Source organism: Neomonachus schauinslandi, chromosome 1 (assembly GCF_002201575.2).
Source record: "Neomonachus schauinslandi chromosome 1, ASM220157v2, whole genome shotgun sequence".
Classification (NCBI taxonomy): Eukaryota; Metazoa; Chordata; class Mammalia; order Carnivora; family Phocidae; genus Neomonachus; species Neomonachus schauinslandi.
This window is the reverse complement of record NC_058403.1, coordinates 161,973,352-161,997,967: the sequence shown is the minus strand read 5'-3', so window position 1 is coordinate 161,997,967 and position 24,616 is coordinate 161,973,352. Positions and strand designations below refer to the sequence as shown.

At 40.5% G+C, this 24,616-nt stretch overlaps 1 protein-coding gene across 2 annotated transcripts in view; it reads right to left on the bottom strand.

Annotated features, from left to right (window-relative positions):
- TAMM41 (TAM41 mitochondrial translocator assembly and maintenance homolog) overlaps window positions 1-24,616 on the bottom strand; it is a 48,782-nt gene that overhangs the window by 23,137 nt on the left and 1,029 nt on the right. For both annotated transcript variants that reach the window (XM_021695046.2, XM_044916401.1), the window contains exons 2-4: window positions 22,608-22,790; window positions 20,131-20,223; window positions 12,271-12,421 (exon numbers count right to left, since the gene is read on the bottom strand). In XM_021695046.2, the coding sequence (XP_021550721.1) occupies window positions 12,271-12,421; window positions 20,131-20,223; window positions 22,608-22,790 (427 nt within the window). The remainder of the gene's footprint in view (window positions 1-12,270; window positions 12,422-20,130; window positions 20,224-22,607; window positions 22,791-24,616) is intronic.

Sequence of the window (24,616 nt, the reverse complement as noted above, 5' to 3'; positions counted from 1 at the left end):
GGTGACAGTGTAATTCACCATTTGAACTAGGTCGCTTTTGAGGGTGAGGTGGGCATGATGAATAATTATACCAGGTTAAGTAAAAACTGGGCAAACCCAAACATACGGTTACCCTTGCCAATTAATTTTCTTGGAGGGGGTGGCATGGGCAGGAGAGGGAATCATTGAAATTATTATGCGCCACAACAGATATTACTAGACCAAACTGTTGTTTTGTTTTGGAAAAAATACAGATACCCAATAGTATCTTTACTATCCTTCAGTAAGGAATAAAATATGCTGGGTTTTGAAGCTTCAGAGGACCAACTTATACTACAATTTTGTGGAAAGCAGCTGGGGACTGCAAGCTTCAGGAAAACAAACTTATAAACAGCCTCTGGAACCCAACGTTTGTGACATGAAGTTTGTTCAGGGAAGTGAGCAGAAGTGAGTTCCAGTCATAACAAGCTGCCCCAATATGGACAAACTTATTTTTTCACTATTATTTTATTTTATTTTTTTAAAGATTTTATTATTTATTTATTTGCCAGAGAGAGAGAGTGCGAGCACAAGCTAGGGGAGTGGCAGGCAGAGGGAGAAGCAGGCTCCTTGCTCAGCAAGGAGCCCGATGTGGAGCTCCATCCCAGGACCCGGGGATCCAGGACCCATGACCTGAGCCAAAGGCAGCCACTTAACTGACTGAGCCACCCAGGTGTCCCTATTTTATTTTTTTAAAGATTTTATTTGACACAGAGAGAGAGAGAGACAGAGAGCACAAATGGGGGAACAGCAGAGGGAGAAGCAGGCTTCCCGCTGAGCGGGGAGCCCAATGCAGGGCTTGATTCCAGGACCCCGAGACCATGACTTGAGCTGAAGGCAGTCGCTTAGCCCACTGAGCCACCCAGGCGCCCCTTTTCACTATTATTTTAAAGGGAAAGAGAGTTATATAGTTAAATTCTGGGATGACTGCTAGAGAGGGTTTAGAGAAATTGGTTCTTTCACATAATACTGGTAAAATCCTTTGGAAAGCAGTGGATGAAACAACCCCATCTCCAGCTTAAAAAAACAGACCCAAACAGAGGTCCCGAGGTAATGTTCGCTGAGCATCTGGTAAGTGCCAGGCACTGCTGCAAGTGCTTTGCTGTATTCATTTAATCCACACATCTCTGTCCTCTCAGAGAGATACTATTCTATCCCCATTTAGCATCAGGGCAACAAAGACAGAGATGAAGTCACCTACCTGAGATTTCCCAGTAAGTAGGTGAATATACTGCATACATACAACCGTTCACTGAGGCACTATTTATAATACTGAAACACTGGAAGCAGCCCAAACGTCGAACAGCAGAGGAATGGGTAAGTTACAATGGTACTTCCATACCCTACCATGGAACAGTGTGCAACCATTAAAAATTACAATAATCATACACAGCGAGATGGAAAATGATCATATAATAGTAAGAAACTAACACACAAAAGTACAACAAGAAAACAACTTGGTATAAAAAGAGGAAAAATGAGACAAAAAGATTACATAAAAATGTTTTTGCTCTAATAAGTACACATTTATTGTGGGCTTTTTGGGGAGTGTGTGCGCCTTATGCTGTTATCTCGTTTAGTCCTAGCAAAGCCTCCTAAAGAAGGTATTAAGTATTCCCAATTTTATAGATGAGGAGATTGAGGTGCAAAGGTCCAGCCACCTCTGGGATCAAGGTAGTGACATTTTCAGTGACTAGTATTACTCTACTTTGCAGTTTTCCTTCATTTCCTTCACTTCTATAATGTTGGCATATTACTTCTAGCCTTTTTAAATAGATGCATGGGGTGCACAGACGTGCTAACTTGGCAAATATGCATGGAGAGGAAGCTGGGTTAACTTTTAATCGTGTAAATCCTTAGGCTTTTATTTAGAGCCTATAAATGGATTCTATCAATCTTGGAAGGGATAAAATGTCATCCAACTCTGAACCCAACATGGCTGGCTCTGACGTGAAAGATCAGTTTGTATCACCATTGAGTTCTAAACATGTGTGTCATTTTTCTTCTTCTTGTACATTCAACAAGGAGTTCTTACATTTTAGATAGTAACTTTCTAAGAGTGGCTGTATTTTACCAAAATGTAAAAGCAAACTAATCCGAAGCCTCCCCCAAAGAGCATCTGCATGTCCTGATTAAAGGGCCTGGAAAATACTCTGGACTCTCTGAGAACAAGGACTGGGGCTTATTCATCCCTGTATCTCCAGCTCCTTGTGCACTGCCTGGCACATGGAAGGCGCATCAATAATGTCTGCTGAATTGAATTTCTCCAACTGCTGTGCAGCCGAACTAGCTCAGCCACAGGGAACAGCAAGAAAATGGGCTTATTACCCATTTCTTCAGAACAAAATGAATAAAATTGTGGGCCCAGCATGACCCAGCATTTTGATCATAAGAATCAATTTTTCTTACCTCCAGAGATGTTTGCAACAAAACCCAGGGATTGAGAAAAACCGACTGCTGACTTTTATTTTATTTTATACCTCTACTGGTAAGTTTAACTCTTGACTGCTCAAGCCAGAAAACTGCCAGTCTAATAACAATGGGTGACCAAAAGGATAATTTCTCTTCGACTTTGAAATGCATTAAACCCAGAGGCTTGTAAAGCATCTATAGTTGGCCCGCTCTGTGATTCCAGCATGCTGCCAATGGCCAAGGGCCTTATTATGAACGTAGGGATGTAAGGGGCTGGCAGTGTCCCAGGGTGACTGGAGATTAACCCTTCTGAGTCAGTCCTCTTACCTGTAAAATGGCTGTAACCATCACACTGACTTCACAAGGTTATTTTTAGATTTAAATGAGTAAAGGCAGTAGTGAATGTTTTGTAAATAGTAAAGCAGATAGTCCTGTTGCTATGACATGCATATCGGATGGGGAAAGGATAGGGGGTAGAGGAAGCCCTAAGTCTTTGAAAATAATAACTGGCTAACTTTTCCCCTCTTAAACTCCTTGCAATACTGCTGTTATTTCAGTTCAATAAATATTTGGGCGGCTAGTAAGTACCAGGAGCTGTGCCAGATATTGGAGATATAAAGATCTTTGCCCTACCTGAGGCAGGAAGTGCTATGAAAACAGATCATTTCAGTGTGGGTTACAGAAGTGGGTATTTCTAACGTGGTAGTGTTTTTTAAGAATAGTAGCCCAAACTGGATGTTGATATGGCAGAATAATATTCATTTTTAAAAAAGATTTATGTACTTATTTGAGAGAGAGAGAGAGAGAAAGTGCGCACCCCAGGGGGGAGGGGCAGAGGGACAGAAACTCAAGCCGACTCCGTGCTGAGCTTGGAGCCTGATGCAGGGCTTGATCTCATGACCCTGAGATCATGACCTGAGCCAAAATCAAGAGTCAGATGCTCAACCAACTGAGCCATCTGGGTGCCCCAAATAATATTCATTTTTTTAAAGATTTTATTTATTTATTTAAGAGAGAGAGAGAGCATGAGCAGGGGGAGGGACAGAAGGAGAGGGAGAAGCAGACTCCCTGCTGAGCAGGGAGCCTGATATGGGACTCGATCCCAGGCCCCTGAGATCACATGACCTGAGCCAAAGGCAGACGCTTAACCAACTGAGCCACCCAGGTGGCCCTAATATTCATTTTTTAACAGCTTTTAAAAAAGATATAATTCACATACCATATAATTCACCCATGTAAAATATACAATTTTTTTAGTATTTTTAGTATGTTAAAGGGTTATGCAACCATCTAATTTTAGCACATTTTGGCCTCCCAAAAAGAAACCCTGTACCCATTAGCAGGCACACTCTGTCTCCCTCCATCCTTCCATCCCCAGCCCTAGACAAAGACTAATCTACTTTCTGCATAGATTTTAGATTTTCCTATTCTGGATATTTTATATAAATGGAATTGTACAATAAGTGGTCTTTTATGACTTAGTTCAGCATATTGCAGCATGTATCAATACTCATTCCTGTTTATGGCTAAATAATATTCTACTGGATGGATATACCAGATTTTTTTAATCCATTCCTCATCTGCTAGACATTTGGGTTGTTTCCACTTTTTGGCTATTTATTATAACAAAGCTGTGATGAACATTTGTGTACAAGTTTTCGTATAGATATGTGTTCTCATTTCTCTTGAGTAGATACTTGAGAATAGAATTGCTGGGCTAAATGGTAACTCTATGTTTAATATCTTCAGGAACGGCTGAACTCTTTTTCTGAAACAGCTGCACATTTTACAATCAATCCTATCAACAATGCATGAGGGTTTCAATTTCTCTGCATCCTTGTCAACACTTGTTCTTTTTTATTATAGCCACTGTAGTGGGTATGAAGCACCATTTCTGGGGTTTTCACTGGCATTTCCCTAATGACTAATGATGTTGAGCATCTTTTTATGTGCTTACTTGCTATTTGTATACTTTCTTTGAAAACATGTCCATCAAATCTTTTGCCCATTTTAATATTGGGCATTTAATTATTTGTCTTTTTATTGAATTCCAAGAATTCTTTATATATTCTGGTGTTATTCCTTATCAGATATATAATTTGTAAATCTCTTCTCCCAAGTTATTGGTTGCCTTTTCACCTTCTTGAGGGTATCGTTTGCAGCACAAAAGTTTAATTTTCAAATAGTTTTCCCATTTATCTATTTTTTTCTTTGTTGCTTGTGCTTTTGGTGTATATCTAAGAAACCACTGCCTAACCCAAAGTCACTCTGCTAAGAGCTCTATAGTTTTAGCTCTTACATTTAACTCTTATATCCTTAATCCATTTTGAGTTAATTTTGTGCATAGTATGAGAAAAGGGCCCTAAGTCATTCTTCTGTATGTATATAAAACAATATTTATTTTAACATAGATGGCTAGGACGGTATTTCTAGGAGGCAGTCTACCACCCCATTCAAAATGCATTCCCCAAAATATCTCCAAGGCTGCAGAAAAGACACCATATCACACCACTTGCATGTGGACGACAATGAGAGAAGAATAAATAGCTTTGGGGTGCCTGGGTGGCTCAGTCGGTTAAGCATCTGACTTCAGCTCAGGTCATGATCTTGGGATCCTGGGATAGAGCTGGGCATCAGGCTCCCGGCTCAGCAGGGAGTCTTGCTTCTCCCTCTCCCTCTGCCCCTCCCCCCACATCTCTCTTTCTCTCTCTTTCAGATAAATAAAATCTTAAAAAAAAAGATTAGCTGATGTACGTGGTGATATAAATTTGAATCACCTTTTTTCCCCCACACTTTAGTGAACACAATTGGATGAGTGTAGAAAGGGATAGGGAGGAATCAGGTTGATGATACTGGTTCAGGAAGGAACCAATATTACAGTCATTCATCCATTCATTCATTCCATATTTACTGAGCACCTAGAATGTGTCAGGTACCACTCTAAGGACTGCGGTAGGAGTGAACAAAACAAGACAAACATTTCTGCCCTTCACGTTCTAGTAGTGGAACAAAGACAAACCAAAACCAACAAACAAATAAAATAACCAGTATTTCAGACAGCCCTATGGAGAGAACAAAGCAGAGAAAGATGACAGGACAGGGGTGGGGGGCAGCTAGGGAGGGAGGTGAGCCACCCAGGGACCTGGGGCCTGGGGAAAGCCTGTCCCAGGTACGGACCAGGAACAACATCCACCACCACAGACCCTTAGTAGAAGAGCAAAGGGTTCTAGAACCAGACCATCTGTGTTTGTTTGTTTGTTTGTTTGTTTATTTTTTAGACCACCTGTGTTTAAGTCCTAGCTTGGTACTCATAAGCTACCTGACCCAAGGCAAGTTACTTAGCTTCTCTGGGCTTCAGTATCCTCAAATGTAAAATGGAAGCAATAACAGTAGGTAGTTTATAAGATTCAGGCATTAAATGAGTTAATACATATAAAACACTTAGAACAATATCTGACACACATTAAGTAATCCATAAACATTAAGAATTATTGACAATTAATATCCCTTCTGGAGTACTGCATTCTCAGAAATTAACCAGTGACTGAGCACAGAGTTCCAACTGAGCCTTCAGCAAAAGCTCAAGCTTGCCAAGCATAGAGAAATATGCTTCCAAATTACTGAAATAGTCAATCTCTAATACTCAAGCTATCGAATAACACCGCTTGCAAGGTTTCAGATGGTACGACCCTGGTGGAATAAATCTTAAAAGCTCTCCAGAGAAAAAGTTTCTTTACTGGCTTTTACTAGGATCCAGAAATGAGGATGTTTACTCACACTTGAGAGGGCTGGCACCCATTTCTAATTTTTTTTTCTCCAAGAATCACTCAACTGGCAACTTCCTCATTTTGTCTGATTCCTAGAAGTAGCTGAGCTTGTGTTCAGACAATCTGGCGTTGAAAGAAACCCATTCTCTCTCTTACACAAGTGTGCTTGAAGGTGTTTTTCACTCCTCAAGGACAGGAAAGGGCCAAATGAATCCACCTGATCTAAGTGGATTCTAATGCCTGCTAATTTTTGTCAACATGTAACAAGTTTTGTAATTCTTGTAACTGACAACAAAATTGCATTTTGGAGAACATGTCCAAGGAAGTTAGTGGCCCCCTCGACCCCCTTCCCCTACCAAACTAATTTCTCCAAAGTGATTCACAGCAGAGGCATTAATAAAACAATGATAAATGGAGCCAACCTGAGTGTCCGTCTATCACTGAATGAGCAAATAATGGTGTCTCAACCTAAGAAAAACCTGTGTGGCCAGGAATAATATGTTAACGGTAATAAATAACAATACCAATCATTTTCTAAGCACCAACTATCAATGAGGTTTGACGTTAGGGACTTTCATCTATATTATCTCATTGAAATCCTTATTACAAGACAGTTATTTTGTTTTACAGGTAAGAAGATGGGCTTCAAAATGTTCAAGCACGTCTAGAAAGCCGGTATTCAAACTCAGGTCTGACTGTGGTCTTTCCCTTTCTTTTGTTTATTACATCAAGTGGCTGTGTGAGTACAAACACGTATCTAAAATAACAACGAATAGCACTTATTGAGCATTTACTATGTGCCAGCCACTGTATTAAGAACTTTGCATGTATCATTTAATTTAATCCATATAAAACCCTTCTTTAGAGATGAAGAAACTGAATCACAAGGAGCTAAGAAACTTGCCTGAAGGCAAAAAATTAAGAGTGCAGCCAGGTTTTGAACCCAGACCTCTGACTCTAGAGCCCCAGCTTTTAAACACTTCCCTAATTCTGCCTTCCATGAAATAATATAATGTCTAAAAAAAAAAAAAAAAAAAACAGCAGCAAGGTACAAAATAAGATACTTAATTTAAGAAGTTAAGGGTTGAATGTCAATTCTGCTCACCAGAATTTGTGCACTTCGCCGAGGTGCTACTCTGGTTCCGTTCTGTCCATCCAGCCAACAAAGATGGACAGCGTGCCTCTCTGTGCCACAGAACTGCTCCAGAGGCCAAGGGTGCGAGGCGGGCCGGACACGGGTACAGCCTAACTAGACTCCTCTCCGCCTAGACGGCTCTCATGTGGCCTCTCCTCATGGGTCCTTACCCACTGGTGCTCAGTTCAAATGTCACCTCCCACCGAAGCCCTCCCCGGTTACACTAACATAAGCCACGTCCGTCTTCCTCCCGTTTGAACGCTGCCACAAGTCTGCTGTCTGACTTTTCAACTGGAATGAAAGCCCCACAATGGCAGGGATGATGCCTGCCTGATTTACCTCCTTCATCCACAGAGGTTAAAGAGTGCTTGGCATAGGAGACGCTCGTCCTTATTTGCTCAGTGAGTAAGACTTTTCCCTGTTTTTAGTCACCCTCCCTCCTGCACAGTGCTGGCAAGATGATCTTTCTACAGCAACAAATCTCATGCCATCTTGCAATGCTTGAAACCTCCTGTGGCTCCTAGTTGTGTACGGGATGTCAAATTCCAGTCTCATTTAACTTTGTATTCAATGCCTTGTCTGGCCTGGCCAGGGCCTAACCTCTTGTCCAAAATACCTGAGAGGCAGTGAAATGAAATGGTGAAGAGCATGGGCTATAATTCCAGCTCTACCACCCACGAACCCACCAGACAGATTTGGGCCTCCGTTTTCCCATCTTAAAATGGGGCAATAAATCAGCATGCAAATCAAAGGAGGGCTGCGAGGATTAAACTAGTTATTAGATCAAAAGTATTGAGAGTTGTTCCTGGCACATAAGTACTATTTTCTCCTGCCATGAGCCATGGACTTCAGTCACATCAATCTATTCCTGATTCCCTAAACAAGCCGTGTTCTTTCACACTCCCTATCTTTTCCATACGTGTTGTTTTTTAAGTCTATCATTGACTCACTATGACTGCATGTTTATTAATGTGAAGTTCTTCAGAGCAGAAATTATAGCTTTAATTCTTCATGAGGTATGGGACGCTGATTCATTTAATAAATGTTAAACCAGGATCATTATGTAAAATTAGTCATTTTAATGGTTTGTGCTTACATGAGAAAGGTCAAGGTGACCCTTTAAAGCTCATTTGGTTTTCCTTTTCTGTTTACTTAAATGCTGACTTCTAAGAATAACTGAAGGATTAGAAAGCTTTCTCCTCCCCAATTTTGCAGGCTCTCATCTTCCACCTACTCCTTTCTCACCATCATTTACAACAATGTCATCAATACCAACCCCAAGGCAGTCAAAATGATCCTTAAATACTATATAAAACGTAAGGGGTTATTATTACTACTAGTAATACAGACAGATCTTGCCTCTGCTAGTAACTACTGGCAGGAACTTGTCTAATAACATGGAGAGATGCTGTTTCCTGTCTCCCCAGCCCTACCCCCTTCCAGGGAGAAATGCTAACCTACGCAGGTTAGGAGCAACGTATTATCTCTTGAGTGGAAAATAAATGTCAAAGTTGTAAATAAAAATGAGATTGGTGGGTAATTTGTAGTTTAGAATATTCTGGGGGCTTGGGAGGTTTGGCGACAGGGTAGAATCCAATCAGTTCAAGGATAATGGGTTCTCAGAAGTCTGGGAAAGAGAGGAGGAAAGGCTCGCCTTTCAACACATGGCCTGGGGCGGGTCTCATACCTATGAAAGGCATCTACCTGCAGGGCCTACATCCTTCCCTATCCTCACTATTCTACTCTAATTTCATTATATTATGGAGTAGGTAACCATTAATTATACAGTGTTCTGGCTTAGGAGCAGCATATAATGTTGTCTTAGTGGAAAAATATGTTCCCAGTTCTAAACAACTGGCATATAGAATGCTTTTTGGAAAGTGTCTCATTCATAAACTAGGGACTGCACAGAGTTGGAATCAGTTCCCTGTGGAGAGGATGTGCCAAGGGTCGTGTCCTAAGTTTTGCAGTATAAAGAAGCCAACCTCAGTGAAATGAGTAATGTAGGATCCTTGGCCAAATTCTCAGATCCAAGTCTGGGTTGAGCAATAAATAATATAATGGCAAGGGAGCAAGAGGAGACGAGATGAGAAATGGGAGAAACTGGAAGCTGAGAAAGCCGGAATCAGGCGCAGCAAGGATAGGACCTGCCTCTTAGGAAGCAACTCTCCCAGTCTGCCCTTCTCCCAGCAGCGCGGGGTGGACTCCTTGCCACCAATAGATCTGAACTCAGACAGCACCACTTTAGAGGGCCCTCCCTGCCTATCCAAGGTAGAGGTGGCCCTCCTCAGGATTTCTTTTCTTTTCTTCATTGCACTTACTGCTCTCTGAAATGACCTTTCTGCTTCCTGACTGTCTGCCTCTGCCTAAGGGAACATGAACCCCACAAGGAGTCTTACTCGCGTCAGGCTGAGCAGTGTACACCCGGGGCCTAGCGCAGCGTGTGGCACATGGAAGGCACGCGGGAAATATCTGTTCAACAGTCGTGTGAGGATTCAACGACGGAACCAATGATCGATTTATCTATAGATCTATCCTACCACCTTATCTACTTACCCACCCACCTACTGTGTCTGGTACAGCACTACTACACAGCAGCCCTTCATAACAATTATAAAAGAAGCAAAACAGACAATGATACCGCTATGAGTCAGCAAGCACTTACTGAACACTTTGTACATGTCTCACAGTACAGGAGAAACCAGTATAAAACACAGCCCTCCCAGGAGGCAAAGCAAAAGTCAGCTACAGATTGATAGCAACTTGCATGCTAACTTGAAGTCTGCTAAAAGGTAAAGGCGGTTATGCCATTCGAGAAACTTCCTTAGTCAATGTTCAGAATTCATAGGAACTCCTAGAAGCCACCTGACACTACGCTGATGTCGATCACTGGGGAGGAAATGGAGGAGTGGCAGTGGTGTGGGCAAAGTAGAAATTGGCTCTGCATCATTCTCCCACAAAGTTAACCCTTCATAAAAGGTTTTGGGTCCATCTTTTTTCACAGGGGAGCAAGGGGAGGGAATCACCCTAATAGGGTGACCCACTTTCCCCACACATTGCACACAGGCCCATTCACTCTGGTACCTAGCCACAGCAGCCTCTGCCCCCCACCCCCCCACTTCCTGTTGAAAGGCAGGGATGCTGCCATGTGGAGCTGGAAGCGACCAAGGCCGAGGTTACGTCACTTCCTTTCTCTCCAGTGTTGCGACCGCAACTGTAGTCCTGCTAGCTGCATTTTGGGAAAAAGCCTGGAGAACAAGGCTTTTACGGTCTCTTTCAGCATTATATTTCCATGAAATCTTATCTGTACATGGATTCAGAAAATGAGTAAACTCTTTTGCAATGTTTTCAGCATAGAGTTCTTTGACTCACACTTAAAAGTTGGGAAAGAAGACATTTACTTAAGACCGTGGTTTCAAACTGTTTTTTAAGTAGCAGGCTACTTTTTTGTAAATAAAATTTTACATGGATCCTTAATACATTAAACAGGAAGGATGAGGGGCTAGGGGCTCTATCTTCTCAGCTTTCCCCTCTCCCTTTGAAGGGGCCCCTGACATCTCTGAGGAACACACTGGTTTAAGGAGAGAGGGAAAGGAAGTTAAGATTTAGATAAATAAACTAATGAATGGGGAAGAAGGGAAAGCTTTTCCTTAATGGGCAAGGAGAGGCGAACTTGGAAAGTCGCCACTTTGTAACCATTGTAGTAAAGACTGGAGCAAGAATCATCAATTAATGCTCAATCTAAGAGGGAAAGTTTGATAAGAAGCAGGGGATTTGCTTCATTTTCAAATGTCTCACCACTGATTGCTTAGAAGAGGCAAAACTCTGCTTATCAGGCACACACATCACTGGTCTGAGACTCAAAATGTGAATGTCATGTAAGACAAAGAAAGGCTAAGGAAGTGTTCCAGATTAAAAGATAGAAGAGACAGGGCATCTTAATAAATATGATCCTTGACTAGACTGTGTACTTGAGAGGAAAAGAACATCACTGGGACTACTGACAACATATGGACTATGGATCATCAATCTGATAAAAGTACTGTATCGGGACGCCTGGGTGGCTCAGCTGTTTAAGCGGCTGCCTTCAGCCCAGGTCATGATCCCAGGGTCCTGGGATCGAGTCCCATATGGGGCTCCTTGCTCAGCTGGGAACATGCTTCTCCTTCTATCTCCTTCTGCTTGTGCTCTCTCTGTCAAATAAATAAAATCTTAAAAAAAAAAAAAAAGTTCTGTATCAGTGTGAAATTTCCTGAATTTGGTAACTGTGCTGTGGTTATGGAAGAGAATGTCCTTGTTCTTGGGGAACATATATTGGAAATATGTGGCCTGAAGGGGACAGGATATGTGTGAGCTACTCTCAAATAGTTCAGAAAAATAAAATACATAATACAGTATTTACAGGTACAGAGAGGGCAGTGGTTTTCTAAGTGGGATCCCTGGAGAAGCACTGGCATCATCCACTTGCTAGAAACACAAATTCTTAGGCTCCACCCCAGACCTGCCAAAGCAGCTGTGTGGGGGTGCGCCCAGTACCTCCAGGGGATTCTGATGCACACTCAAGTTGGAAAATCACCGGGACAAAGAGGATGATAACACAAATGTGGTGAAACATTAAAATTGGCAAAGTCAGGGAAAGGGCATATGAGAATTTTTGTATTATTAAAACTTTTCTGTCAGTTTGAAATTGTTTCAAAATGAAAATGAATAGTAACAACAAGACTATCCTGGGGTGATCTACATACAGATGTGGACAGAAAGAGCCCTTGGAGGCAAGGAGGCAGATCATGGGGTTCTTGCAGTCACCTGCACAGGAAGTGGTGGGATCCAGGAGCAGGGGGGCCGCAGCTCCAGTGTAGAGGAGCAGGATGTTTGTTTGCATGTTCTTCAAATAACATATCTCCTTCCTGCAGAAAATGTGAGCCCAAATCTACTAACCTGAATAAGAGAGTCCGGCGATCTCTATAAAGAGGTCTTCTTCAGAAAAGCTTTCGGGGAGCATGAGGAAAGCTGTGGTCACAGCACTCTTCAGATTTTTATCGAGGGCTGACCTAAGAGCAACATTCTCATTCATTGCTATGATTTTTACCTGCAAAAAAGCAGAACATTTAGAAGAAAAATGTCGAAGTGGACTATCGGTCAAGCTATGGGTTTACACATGCACTGGAACTATCCCAAACCCTTAGCCCTGAAGATCTTGGAATATTAGGCCAGTAGACACGAAATAATTATTATTCTAATAAGCAATCCCAAGGGTTTGTGTTTTATGCCAGAATTAAAGATATCATAATACAGGAAAGAAAACAAAATAAATATTTCTCTTAAATGAGGAAATTCTCCATGGGTTTTAAAAAAGAAGTCAGTATAAATGAAATAAACATCCTTTGGGAAATTTTGTATTTTTAAATTTTATAATCTCATTGTTATTTACTTAATTTTATGGTAGACAAAGGCATTTTACTTCTTTATTTAGAACTCACCTCTGTCCTTATCCATATATAACCTAAGCACTTCATGCTTTATTTTGAACTGATTTTGAACCTGACTAAGGAAAAAAGGAAAGGAAATTAGCTACAGTAGAAACAGTAGGAGTTTGGGGGTAGGTATGGGCTCAGGTCTAGGTATTTACTAGCTGTGTGAAATTGGGCAAATTACTTAACTTCTCTGAACTTAAGTCCTCATCTATAAAATGGCGATAAATGTGCATCAAAGAATTGTTACAAAGATTGAATCAAATAATAAATGTAAAGCACCTAATGTACTAGTGAATGCCTTGATCAATAAAAAAGGATTTTTCTCCTGAATACACAGAAGGTACTCTCTTTGACTTTCCTCAAATCCATTAAAATACAAATTGCTCAGTCTGTTCTGAGACTCTGTTTTGAAGACTGCACTGTCGTTAAGAAAATGTGTTCAAGACCCAGCTCCATCTCTTACTAGCTCTGTGACTATGGCCATAATTCCTTATCAGTAAAATGGGGTTAATAACAGAATCAAATTGATAAGGTTGTTGGTTAGTGAGCTTCCTTCTGTGTCTTTGGGCGCAATACAAGCTTCCCTGGGCCAGAGATTCTCACCTTTAGCAAGCACCACAATCACTTGGGAGAGCTTGTTAAAATGCATATTATTAGGCCCATCCCCCAGTATTTCTGACTAGGAGATCTGAGTCAGGCCTGAAAATATACATTTCTAACAAGTTCCCAGGCGGTCCAGGAACCACATTTTGAGAACCACATTTTGAGAACCACGGCTCTCAGGTATATATTTAGAAGTAGAAATGCCAAATGGCTCTTCAGAGTGGTTGGGCCAATTTACACTCCCGGTATAATCTTTTTAAACCATCAGGCTTAATCAGGCTTTAAATCAGTCAGGCCACTTCTGACTGATTGTCTATAAACAAGGAAAGAGTCTACAGATCCCTAAAAAGGACCCTCACCTATCTGAAATGTATCCACCTTCTGTAAACCATTTAGTGCTGTCACCAAATCTTCCCCAATTCTAGAAAACAGGGCTCAAGTTGCCTTTTATCTGTCAAATAAAGATGATTTCTGAGAAAAATTAAGATGGCACTAAAAGACATATACTATCAAAAAAAAAAAAGGCATACACTATCAGAAAACTAAATTAGAATTTTATTAGACAGCAAGGAGAAAGGCTGATGTATGTCTCAAAGTAGTTTCTTCTTTTTTTAATTGCCAAAAATGACAGTATAAAACATAACTATTTTATTAATTTAAGAGTCTAACTTCTATCTTCTACCTTTTGTCCCTACTTTTTTTCTAAGGGAATATTTATAATACCCAAACCTCTCATATGGTAGGTAAGCCACTTTATTCAATACTACCAACTCCTCCCTTGTAATTACAGCACTTAATAGCCCTTAATTAAGCCTTTCAGCACTTGGGTGAGTTTGGCATTACTGCAATCATCTGCAGAAAGGAAAACGAAGGTGCAGTCCAGTAGCATGACTTGCCCAATGTTGCATAATGAGTTGATGGCAAAAATCAGGGTAACACCCTTATACTTGGCAGATCCAGCTCTAAATTTTTTGAATTATTCTCATGCATTCAGTTAGGTATCTGTTCTGGTTAACTTTTTTGTTATTGTTGTTCTGGTTAACTTCTTATCTTGAAAGATGATTAAAAGAAACGTGAAGTTCCTATATAACTACAATGTTCATTCCTTGAATAACTTTCCCAAACTTTGTATTCCATATAGAATCACAGATCTAGGAGGGCAAGCTTCTCATCTTACCAATGGGGAAACTGAGGCCCAGAGGGTTAAAAGATCTTCCTTTGAGAAGTATTGGCATACCAGTAGTAGGTCCCTGATTTACCCAGAGCTCTTTCTACCACTCTACAAAGCCTGTTTACTTCCAAATTCCTGTTCTTCATCCTCAACCAGGTCCTGCTCAATAATTCTTCATCCTCTCTCTTTTTGGTGGCTTTTACAGAAACTCAGTGAAAACAGAAGTTATTCTGAGATGCTAACAAATGAGAGTAAGTTCGGGGAAATCTTCTTATTTAAAGCAATACACTTATTCTTCCAGAAAGTCATTCTATTTCGGTTGTAAAAAAGCAGTCTGTTTGCTATTTAAGGTTAAGAGAGTAAAAATAAAAGCATCCTTACTCAAAGGAAAAATGTCAATTCAGAAGACTGCAACTGTGCTGATCTGGCTCTCCAGTGTAAGGTGACCTAGGCACTTGTCTCGGCAGCACTGTTATTTGTGGTTCAGAGTGAAAAGCCAGTGAACTCTTGGGACACTGCCAGAGAGGCCTGGAAAAAAAGAAAGTCCTCAGATTTGTGAATAGCTGTTTGTATCTGACTGGGAATGCCCCAACCTGAACCGCATAGATAGCATTAACACTGCCAAGGGGAAAATCGTTACTGGAGAGAGGAAGGGGTAAAGCTTGAAGGGACTTTCAACTTGAGAGATTTGTGAGTACCTTTCAAGATAGAAAAAAAAGAGTCACATGTGGTCTGCTCTATAATACAGTCACATGGAGACAGTCCTTGAATTGCAAACAGTGAAGTTATAGTCACAAAGAACAAGGCCCTACCTAGCCTTCAAACACTCAACCAGTAACCAAATGGCACTTCCCATAGAAGTTTTCCATTCCAAATGGCCAGAAAAGTTAATTTTTCTAAATGGTCACTGCTTGAGGACCAAGAAGAAACACTGAACATTCGAGTTGGATGAAACCTTATCATCTACCTGTTGGACTGTGGGTTCTTCCAGGGCCAGCAATGTGGTGTTATTTTTTTATTCTTTTAGCATCCACAGAGAATAAACTTGTCTCTTGAATAAGTAAATTAATGGCTCAAATTTTGCATTTCAAAGGCTAGGGGCACAAACATTTGCTCACAGTCGGGCAGAGCCAAGACCAGTAAGTCAGGTCTTCCAGCTCTCTTTCAGGGATCTATAATACCACTGGGATTTTTCTAGCCACAAAAAGTAAATCAATGAAGTTATTATATGATAATAATTGCAAAACTGTGAATATACTAAAAACCACTGTAAACTTTAAATGGTTGAATTGTATGATATATGAATTCTATCTCAATAATTTATGTTATAAAAAAGCTATATTACTAGCAAATAAAAGAGAAAAAATATTGGAATGAACACATTAAAATAAATTAAAATCGTCTTAACAAGGTAGCAAAATACTACTGTATGTCAATGAGAATGCTTTAAAAATTCAAGCCAAATTATCTATACACTAAAAACAACATGAAATACAAAAATCCAGACTTATGTTAAATAAATTAGGAAATGACTATTAATATTACTTTAGGGTTCTTTTGACTTAAAAAAGAACTGGCCACAAGATTCTATTAACTACTTTAAATTTCATGGCTCTTTTCTTGAAAAATGTCTTGGTAAGTGACTCAGAATCTTAAAACTGCACTAGAAATAAAAATGACTTATCTAACCTCAATTATGGGGTACGTTAATGGTAAAGTATGATAGAAATTTAATTTACACTCAATTTTTTTCCAGAAAGTCCATCTTTTTAAGCAAGGTACTCCTTTATATTTTGAAAATATTATTAATAAACTTTATTTTTTTAGAGTAGTTTTAGAGTCATAGCAAAACTGACTGGAAAATACAGAGAGTTCCCATACACCCTTTGTATATTCCTTTTAAAGACTTGAATTGAGAAATTCTGTTCTATTTGCAATATGGAAGACAATTTTAGAGCTTTAGACAATATAATTTAAAATACCTCTTTCTTTTAAAATATATAAAAACAAAGAATTTGTACTCATATTCTCACAATTCTAAGACCTTCACCTATTTTTTTTTTTTGTCCACAAGGCTACCAACCCTGTCTTTTCATCAGATTTGTTCACGTTTGATTACTATTTGCTGCCATCTAGCGGTAAAAATAACTGGTTTAAAAAGATCATTACCACTGACAATTCTGATTAGCAGTGATTTCCATGTGACAGGGAAAATGCAAATGGTGAAAGAGTTAATTCACCCATTTATAATTTTTTACCATGTGTTATGCTCAACACTTTCAAATGAGTCTTAAGATAGCCTAATTTTCTTGAGTTATTAGTTTAGTAAGCTTGAAGAACAGTCATTGTTCTCAATAACATTTTCTTTCCCAAGTTAGCTGAGAAATGCAGTTTTTATCAAGATGACTGTAGCAGCTACTACTGGTCTTGAATTGCTGTTTTTATTTTATCAGGATATGTGACATTTAGATGAAATCTGAGGTCATTTCTAGTGCTAAATTCTGAGATTTCATGGCGTTTCATTTTCTAAAGCTTATTTAAAAGAAAAAAATTGAAATATTCCAAGCACAAAGCATAGTACAGAGAATAATACAACATTTTCACATTCAAAATCTCATTTTATCTCAAAATAACTCTGAGATAGGCAAGGACAAAGAGAAAGGAATGATCATTTCCTGAGTATCTACTAGGTGCTAGGCATTTTAGATCTAGGCATTTCCCAAATGCCTTTTAAGGTTGATGTCGTCAGCCTAATCCAGAGAAGGATGTCCCAAGGCCCAGGGAAATTAAGTCACTGGTGCAGGGTCACATAGCTGGGGAGTGTCATAGCTGGGACCCAAACCCTACATCTGATTCTAAAACACCCCTGTTCTTTCCGGCTTTATCATTCTGCTTCCACTTGTCAACACCTTTGTGAGGGCAAGTACTATATTGTTACTCCATCCTACAGATAAATTAACTGAGGTTCAAAAAGATAAAACAAGTTTCCTAAATTCACATAAACAGCTAACAAGTGGCAGAAATGAATAAGACCTAAGGCTTCTAATTCCGCTTTCATTACTATTCCCATTAAGCTACATATTTTGTAAATTTATTTTATTTTTAAATCTTTTTTATGTTTTTAAGTCATCTCTAATTACATCATGGGGCTTGAATTCACAACCCCGAGATCGAGAGTTGCACACCCCACTGACTGAGCCAGCCAGGTGCCCCCAAATTTTATAAACTAAAAAAAAGAAAAAAGAAAGAAAAAAATTTGGAAGGAAAATTAATATTTACAAATCTTCAATTATTTCTATTCATTCAATCATTTTACTAATTATCCAGCTTTACTGGATTATCTTTATCCAGCTTAGAAATGAGAAATTCATCTACATAAATATGAAATTATTTCAGTAAGCCTATTGTTTCTGGACTTAATAAAAAATGTTTTACTGGGGTGTCTGAGTGGCTCAGTCAGCTGAGTGGCCAACTCTTGATTCTGGCTCAGGTCATGATCTCAAGGTCCTGGGATAGAGCCTCAAGTCAGGCTCCACACTCAGTGGGAAGTCTGCTCCAGAATTCTCTGCCTCTCCCTCTGCCCCTCTTCCCGCTTGCACGCATATGCGCACACACATTCTCTCTCAAATAAATCTTTAAAAAAATGTTTTTACTGAAGTAAAAATTACACAGTGAAATGCACAAATCTAAAAAGTACAGCTTGACAAATTTTTATATATGGACATACCCATATATCTATTGCTCTCATCAAGTGTTTCTGGATGTTTTAATGAGCTACACCATTAAATTCTAAGTCCAGAAGCAAGGCAAGAGAACTGTGACCACCCATGTACATTAATAGAGATTTGGGTGGGGGGAGGGGCGGAGGAGAGGGAGAGAGAATCTTAAGCAGGCTCCACACCCAGCACAGAGCCTGAGGCAGGGCTCAATCTCACGACCCTGAGATCATGACCTGAGCTGAAATTAAGAGTTGGATGCTTAACCGACTGAGCGACCCACGTGCTGCTCAACAGAGATTTTTATGACACAACCAAGTGAGGTAAGCTTGTATAAATCTCTAATTTTTTGCCATAACTGACAAAAAGGGGAGCAGCAGAATCACTCTTATGGGAGACATTTGAGAACAATCCATGTACCCTGTTTTGGGGCCTGAGACCCTCTAACAGCACAAAGAAAACTGTTCCTTGCTGTGAGATTAGCAACTGTTACTATTTCGCATAGTTCTTAAACTATGAAGACTCCTTCATAGAAAATAGGCTATATATATCTGCAAAAAAAAAAAGGAACATAATATGCAAATACAATGTCAAAAGTTCAAGTCCTGGGGCGCCTAGGTGGCTCAGTCGTTAAGTGTCTGCCTTTGGCTCAGGTCATGATCCCCGATCCCCGTGTCGGGCTCCCTGCTCGGCGGGAAGCCTGCTTCTCCCTCTCCCACTCCCCCTGCTTATGTTCCCTCTCTCTGTGTGTCTCTTTCTGTCAAATAAATAAATAAAATCTTAAAAAAAAAAAAGTTCAAGTCCTTTGGGGCGCCTGGGTGGCTCAGTCGGTTGGTCGTCCTCTTGATTTCGGCTTGGGTCATGATCTCAGGGTTGTTTGATGGAGTCCCGAGTCAGACTCTGTGCTCAGCAGGGAGTCTGCTTGAGATTCTCTCTCTCCCTCTCCGCTCCTCCCCCTGCGCGCTCTCTCTCTCTCTAAAATAATAAATAAATAAATCTTTTTTTTTTTTTTAAAGATTTTATTTATTTATTTAACAGAGAGATAGAGAGAGAACAAGTACGCAGAGAGGCAGGCAGAGGGAGAGGGAGAAGCAGGCTCCCCGCTGAGCAGGGAGCCTGATGCGGGGCTCGATCCCAGGACCCTGGGATCATGACCCGAGCCGAAGGCAGCCGCTTAACCGACTGAGCCACCCAGGCGCCCCATAAATAAATAAATCTTTAAAAAAAAAAAGTTCAAGTCCTTTCCACCTTTTTCCTGTTTTGTTTCTATTAAAACTGAGGGGGAAGCCTATCCCCCAGAGCCTCCTCTAGCAGCATCCTAAATGAAGGAAAGACTTTATAACAGGATCTCACCACTGGCCTGAGGACGATAAGAAAGGGAATCAGAATCTACTCCCTTCTGAATGACTACCTGATTCATTCACTTATTCAACAAATGTTTTCTGAATGCTTACTATGTCCCAGGCACTGTCCCAGGCACGGCTGACAAAGCGTGCACCACGGCACTTACATTCTGGAACGGTGATCTGGGTCATGCTGACAGAGGTTCCACTGAGGCACTGGGCACCTCTTCTGCCATCCTCCCAAGCCCAAATGCAGTGACACTGAGCTTTATCCATTCCACAATTCGAGTATCCTTAGAGAGAAGGCAGGAGTAGCATGGGTAATATCTGGGTATTGTTTGGCACTAAATTCTATAGGGAGTAAAAGGAGTCTGAAATTCATTTCTGTTTCTTGGCGTTCCATCTCATTGCAATCACACAGATCAAAGCAGGGTGTGGTTCAGAGAGGAGAGACATCCCTAACTGTGGCAGCCAATAAGACACTTGCTCACCGGTTTTTGGAGTCGTCCAGCAACATATAAGCTATTCCAGTTGAGGAGATCTTCAATCAAAATGTTAGTGCTAATGACCCCATATTTGATAAGCTAGAAAAGAAAAGATATGGGCATGAAAGAGAGCAAAATACCACACTGTTGCTTTTGCAAATGCAAAATATAAGGAAAAAAATTTCTGACCAGAATAGCACGTTGATTTCCAAAGCCACTTAAAATCTCTGCCTTGTGAAAACACACATCTCCACCAAAATCCTTCACAAAGGATTAGTTTGAAGACTGATCTGCCCCCTCAGGGATGCGAGTTCAAGTGATCACTATCTTCACTCAGGCTCTTGTGATGTTAAAGGCACAAGGGCTCTTAGAGGCTATCTAGCACATATTGGTCCTCACTGAATTGGAAATAAAAACGGGGTCTGCACCACAGACAGTTTGAGAAGCAAAGATATAGTTCATACTTCTCATTTGAGAAATAAGCCTAATAAATGGCGTGCCCAAGGTGGCACCATTAGTAGCTGAGTAAAAACTAGGTCCCTGAATGTCGGTCTGGGCTTCCAGTATTCATTTCATCACAGAGTACAAGACATTTTCTTTAAGTAGAAGTTTTCACCAACATCTTTTACATGGTGAATTTCTCTTTCACTATTAAGTATTTCCAACACTTTTATAATTACAAAGCCACATCCAAAAATTAAACATCTTTATCAGAGCTAAACACATGGAATTATGGCCAAGCTCATTTCAAAAGCAATCTGTACAAACCTTGAATGTAGTTGTTCCAGGTTACAGAATCTCATTTGCTTCAACAAATAACGTCAGACTCACTTTGCTAAACTTCAGTATCCAAACAGCCTTCTCAGGCTACAAATATCTAAAAAGTAGCTAAAGAATTTCAATTAAAAAGTACAGTCCCTTTGGCATATAATTATGCCCCAACACTTGGTTACTGGAGCTTGTAATATTGTTTGAAACCACTAATTAGAGATAGGCTCAGCATAATACTAATTATGGAGAAAGAACAAAGCTACGTGTTTGGCATGACTAAAGTAGATGTGGAAAACTGCACTGAGCCACCATCTTCCCTCCAATCTGGACACAATACAGCAGAAAGCCCTTCTTAAGGCAGGCACATAACAGCTGGGAAGTAATGGAAACACCCCTGGCCCCCTGGAGGGGCCTCTCACGTTATAACTAGTTACATGACCTTCTGGAAGTCATGTCCATTCTCTGAATCCTCATTTCCTCAACTGCAAAATGCAGGTTGGAGCAGGATTAGACCTCAACCAGAAAAGTAAACATTTGGCCCAAATGCTATATAGACATCACCAATCAATCAGAGTACTCATTCCTGCCAAGTTCAGACAGGTCTTCAAAATCCTTCCTAAGTCAGTACTCCAACCTCCTGCCCTTCCAAGCCTGGTTCATTGACCGGTAGTATCAGCATCACCTGGGAGCTCATCAAAAAATGCAAAATCTCAAGCTCCATTCCAGACCAATTGAATCATAATCTGTATTTCAACGAGATCCTCAGGTGATTCATCAGCACATCAAAGGAAAACTTCTCAAAGCCATCAGCAGCACAGAGCAGAACCGGCACAGCTGCTGGAACCTGTCTGTCAATGGCAGCCCAGCTCCTCTCTAGGGGGTATATGACTTAGTCCCCCATTGGTCCTCTTAGGCTGCAGTCCTGCCCAGTTCTTGGCAGCTCTCTTAGAGATTGGGCCCCTTCGTGTGAAAGTTCGGCAGGGTTCCTGCCGTCAGCCAGCCCTCGGCTGGGATCTGTGCTTCTTATCTGCTCTCCAACAGGGAGATGGGGTGCATCCTCAAATTCTACCCACTTGCTGGCACCAAGAGGTTCCTATCGCGTGGCATCACATGCTCTTGACTACCTGTGATACCCTCATCCTTAGTGGGCCTGAGTATTCGTCCCACTGACCAAACCAGTGGTTCTCAAAGCGTGTTTTCCAGACCAGCAGCATCAGCATGATTTGGAAGCTGTTAGAAATGCAAATCCTTGTTACTAAGGGAGTAAATCTTAAAAGTTCTCATCACAAGAGAAAAAAAAATGTAACTATGTGTGATGATGAATGTTAACTAAACTTATTGTGGTGGTAATCATCTTGCAATACATACATACAGCAAATCATTACACTGTACACCCAAAACTAACACAATGTTATATAATTATATCTCAATTAAAAAAAAAAAAATCCTCAAACCTCACCCCAGACCTACGGAATCAGAAACTCTGGGGTGGGGCCTAGGATTCTGTGTGTCCAAGAGGCCCTCTAGGAGGTCTGATGCTCACTCAAATTTGAGAAGCACTGGCCAAAGGCAATAATTAAAGATAGTCTTTCTCAGTCACCTTTATCCAGCAGGAATGTGAACGTTTCCTGACTGCAAGAACATATACAGTCAGCTGGTATTCTAATATTTAATAACCGCCCAAGTTAAGACAAACATCCAAAGTCACTTACCCTACCATCACACATGACCAATGGATTATAGTAGACTCCAGCACCATAGTTATTCTGGATAGTGGTGATAATCTTGGGCCCCAAAACTTTTAGGAAAGAGTAATGGTTCCAATTTTTTTTCAGGTTCTTTGAATGCCATGCAACAGGGTCATCTACTGTGAAAACAAAGTCCAGCATGGCATTCTGGGAATGAAGAAAAGAGAATGATTTTAGTTTTAATTCCTCGAAAGGCATCTATATAGAGTGGAAAGCTCTAAAATTCTATGCCATTATGATTAAGAAATAGAGGACCTGAGCTGTCATCAGAAATTTAAGCAAGTCTCTGGAACCAGTCTGAGCTTGTTTTCATCAACACGCATAGTAATAACAATGCTTCCTCCATATGTATTGTCCTGCCGGCACTCTTCCAAATACTTCATATGTATCATAGTTCATTCTATCCTCAGAACAATCCTACAAGGTAGGTACTGATACTATCCCAATTTTATAGGAAAGGAAACCAAGGCACAGAGTAAGAACCATGCCCATGGACACAAAACTAGTGAGCGGCAGACAGAGTCTGGTTCCAAATTCTGAGTGCTGAACCTTATGCCACATGGCTTTCATCTAAATGTAGCTAAATGTGTTCCACTTTTCTTCCAGCTCAAATAACACAGGATGGATGAGCTCTGAAAAGCATTATATCATAGGAAATAAGTTATTTTAACTCTTATCCATTCTCCAACCACTCACTGAGCACCTACAAGGAGCTCTGATAGATCCTGGGGTAGAGGTAAAGAAGGTCTACTGGGGAGAATAGACAAATTATCACTAAATGAACTTGATAGAGGAATGCAAAATGTACTAATTTCACTCAGAATGGGGTCAGAACAGAAATGAGAGATTTTGCTATGAAATTACATTCTTTTATCTGATAAATCTGAGTCTTGAAGAATGTGCAAGAGTTAAGCAGGCTTGGTGGAAGTACAGGGGGAAGGGAAGGGAGTCTTGCTAAAGGAAAGCACTCTTGTGGTTATAAGAGCTAGGCATGTTCTGGGTGCTGCATTTAGTTCGATATGCTGGAACAGAACACAACCAAGGGAGTCCAGAAAGGGAGGCTGGGTTGCCATGCTAAAAAATTTTCCTGGAGAAGCACTCACGGGAGGGAAGGATGATTAAAGGTGGGGAACCACACAGGAGGCTAACAGCAAAACTCCGGGTGAGAAATGAAAAGACATTAAGTGAGGCACTGAGGGTAGGGACTGATCTGAGACTTCGTGCTGGAATCTATAAGACTTGTTATCTTGTAGGGAATGAGGGCGAGGGAAAGGGAAGGGTTCCTCCAGGCCTACCCAAAGGAAAATCTCCATGGAAAAATGAAGAGGTGGCTATTGAATCAGGAGGCTAAGGCCTGCTCTAAGTTTCTCAAAAACCACAAACCACTGGTGAAACTTAAGATTTGGGCTGGACATGTTTTAAAAAATGTATAATTATGTTAACGTATGTTAGAAAAAATAACTAACTAGCCTATAATAATCTGTAATTTCTTATATACCCACCATCTATAATTTTTCATATGTTGTCAACTTAAACACAGTATAGTTGGGAAACAGAAATCCAAGCAACAGTATAGACGGCCTTACCAGGAAGTGAACAGGCAAACTTGAACCTAAAAACAGATTACAGTCAGGTGTCCAAAGCCAGGAGGCCCTATCTCAATCATTTCCTTAGTTTAATAAACTAAGATGACAATGAATTGGTAGGCTGTGCATGAACTACAGCAAGTAAAAATACGGTTCACCAGAAAACGTCTCTATTTAGACTCTTGCTTTTTTTGTTAACTTAGCAAAAGCTCTAAAGCCTTAGTGGAGGAAGTCAGTAACAGCCTCATTTAAATGAAAATATCTGCCTGCCACTCCACTGCTCTATGTCTTGAATCTTGTTTCCACCTTGGAAGCAAACTTTTTTCCCCTTTATTTACAGAAAAAAAGTCTGCAATCATAAGGCAAACTGTACCCTCACTGCTGTTG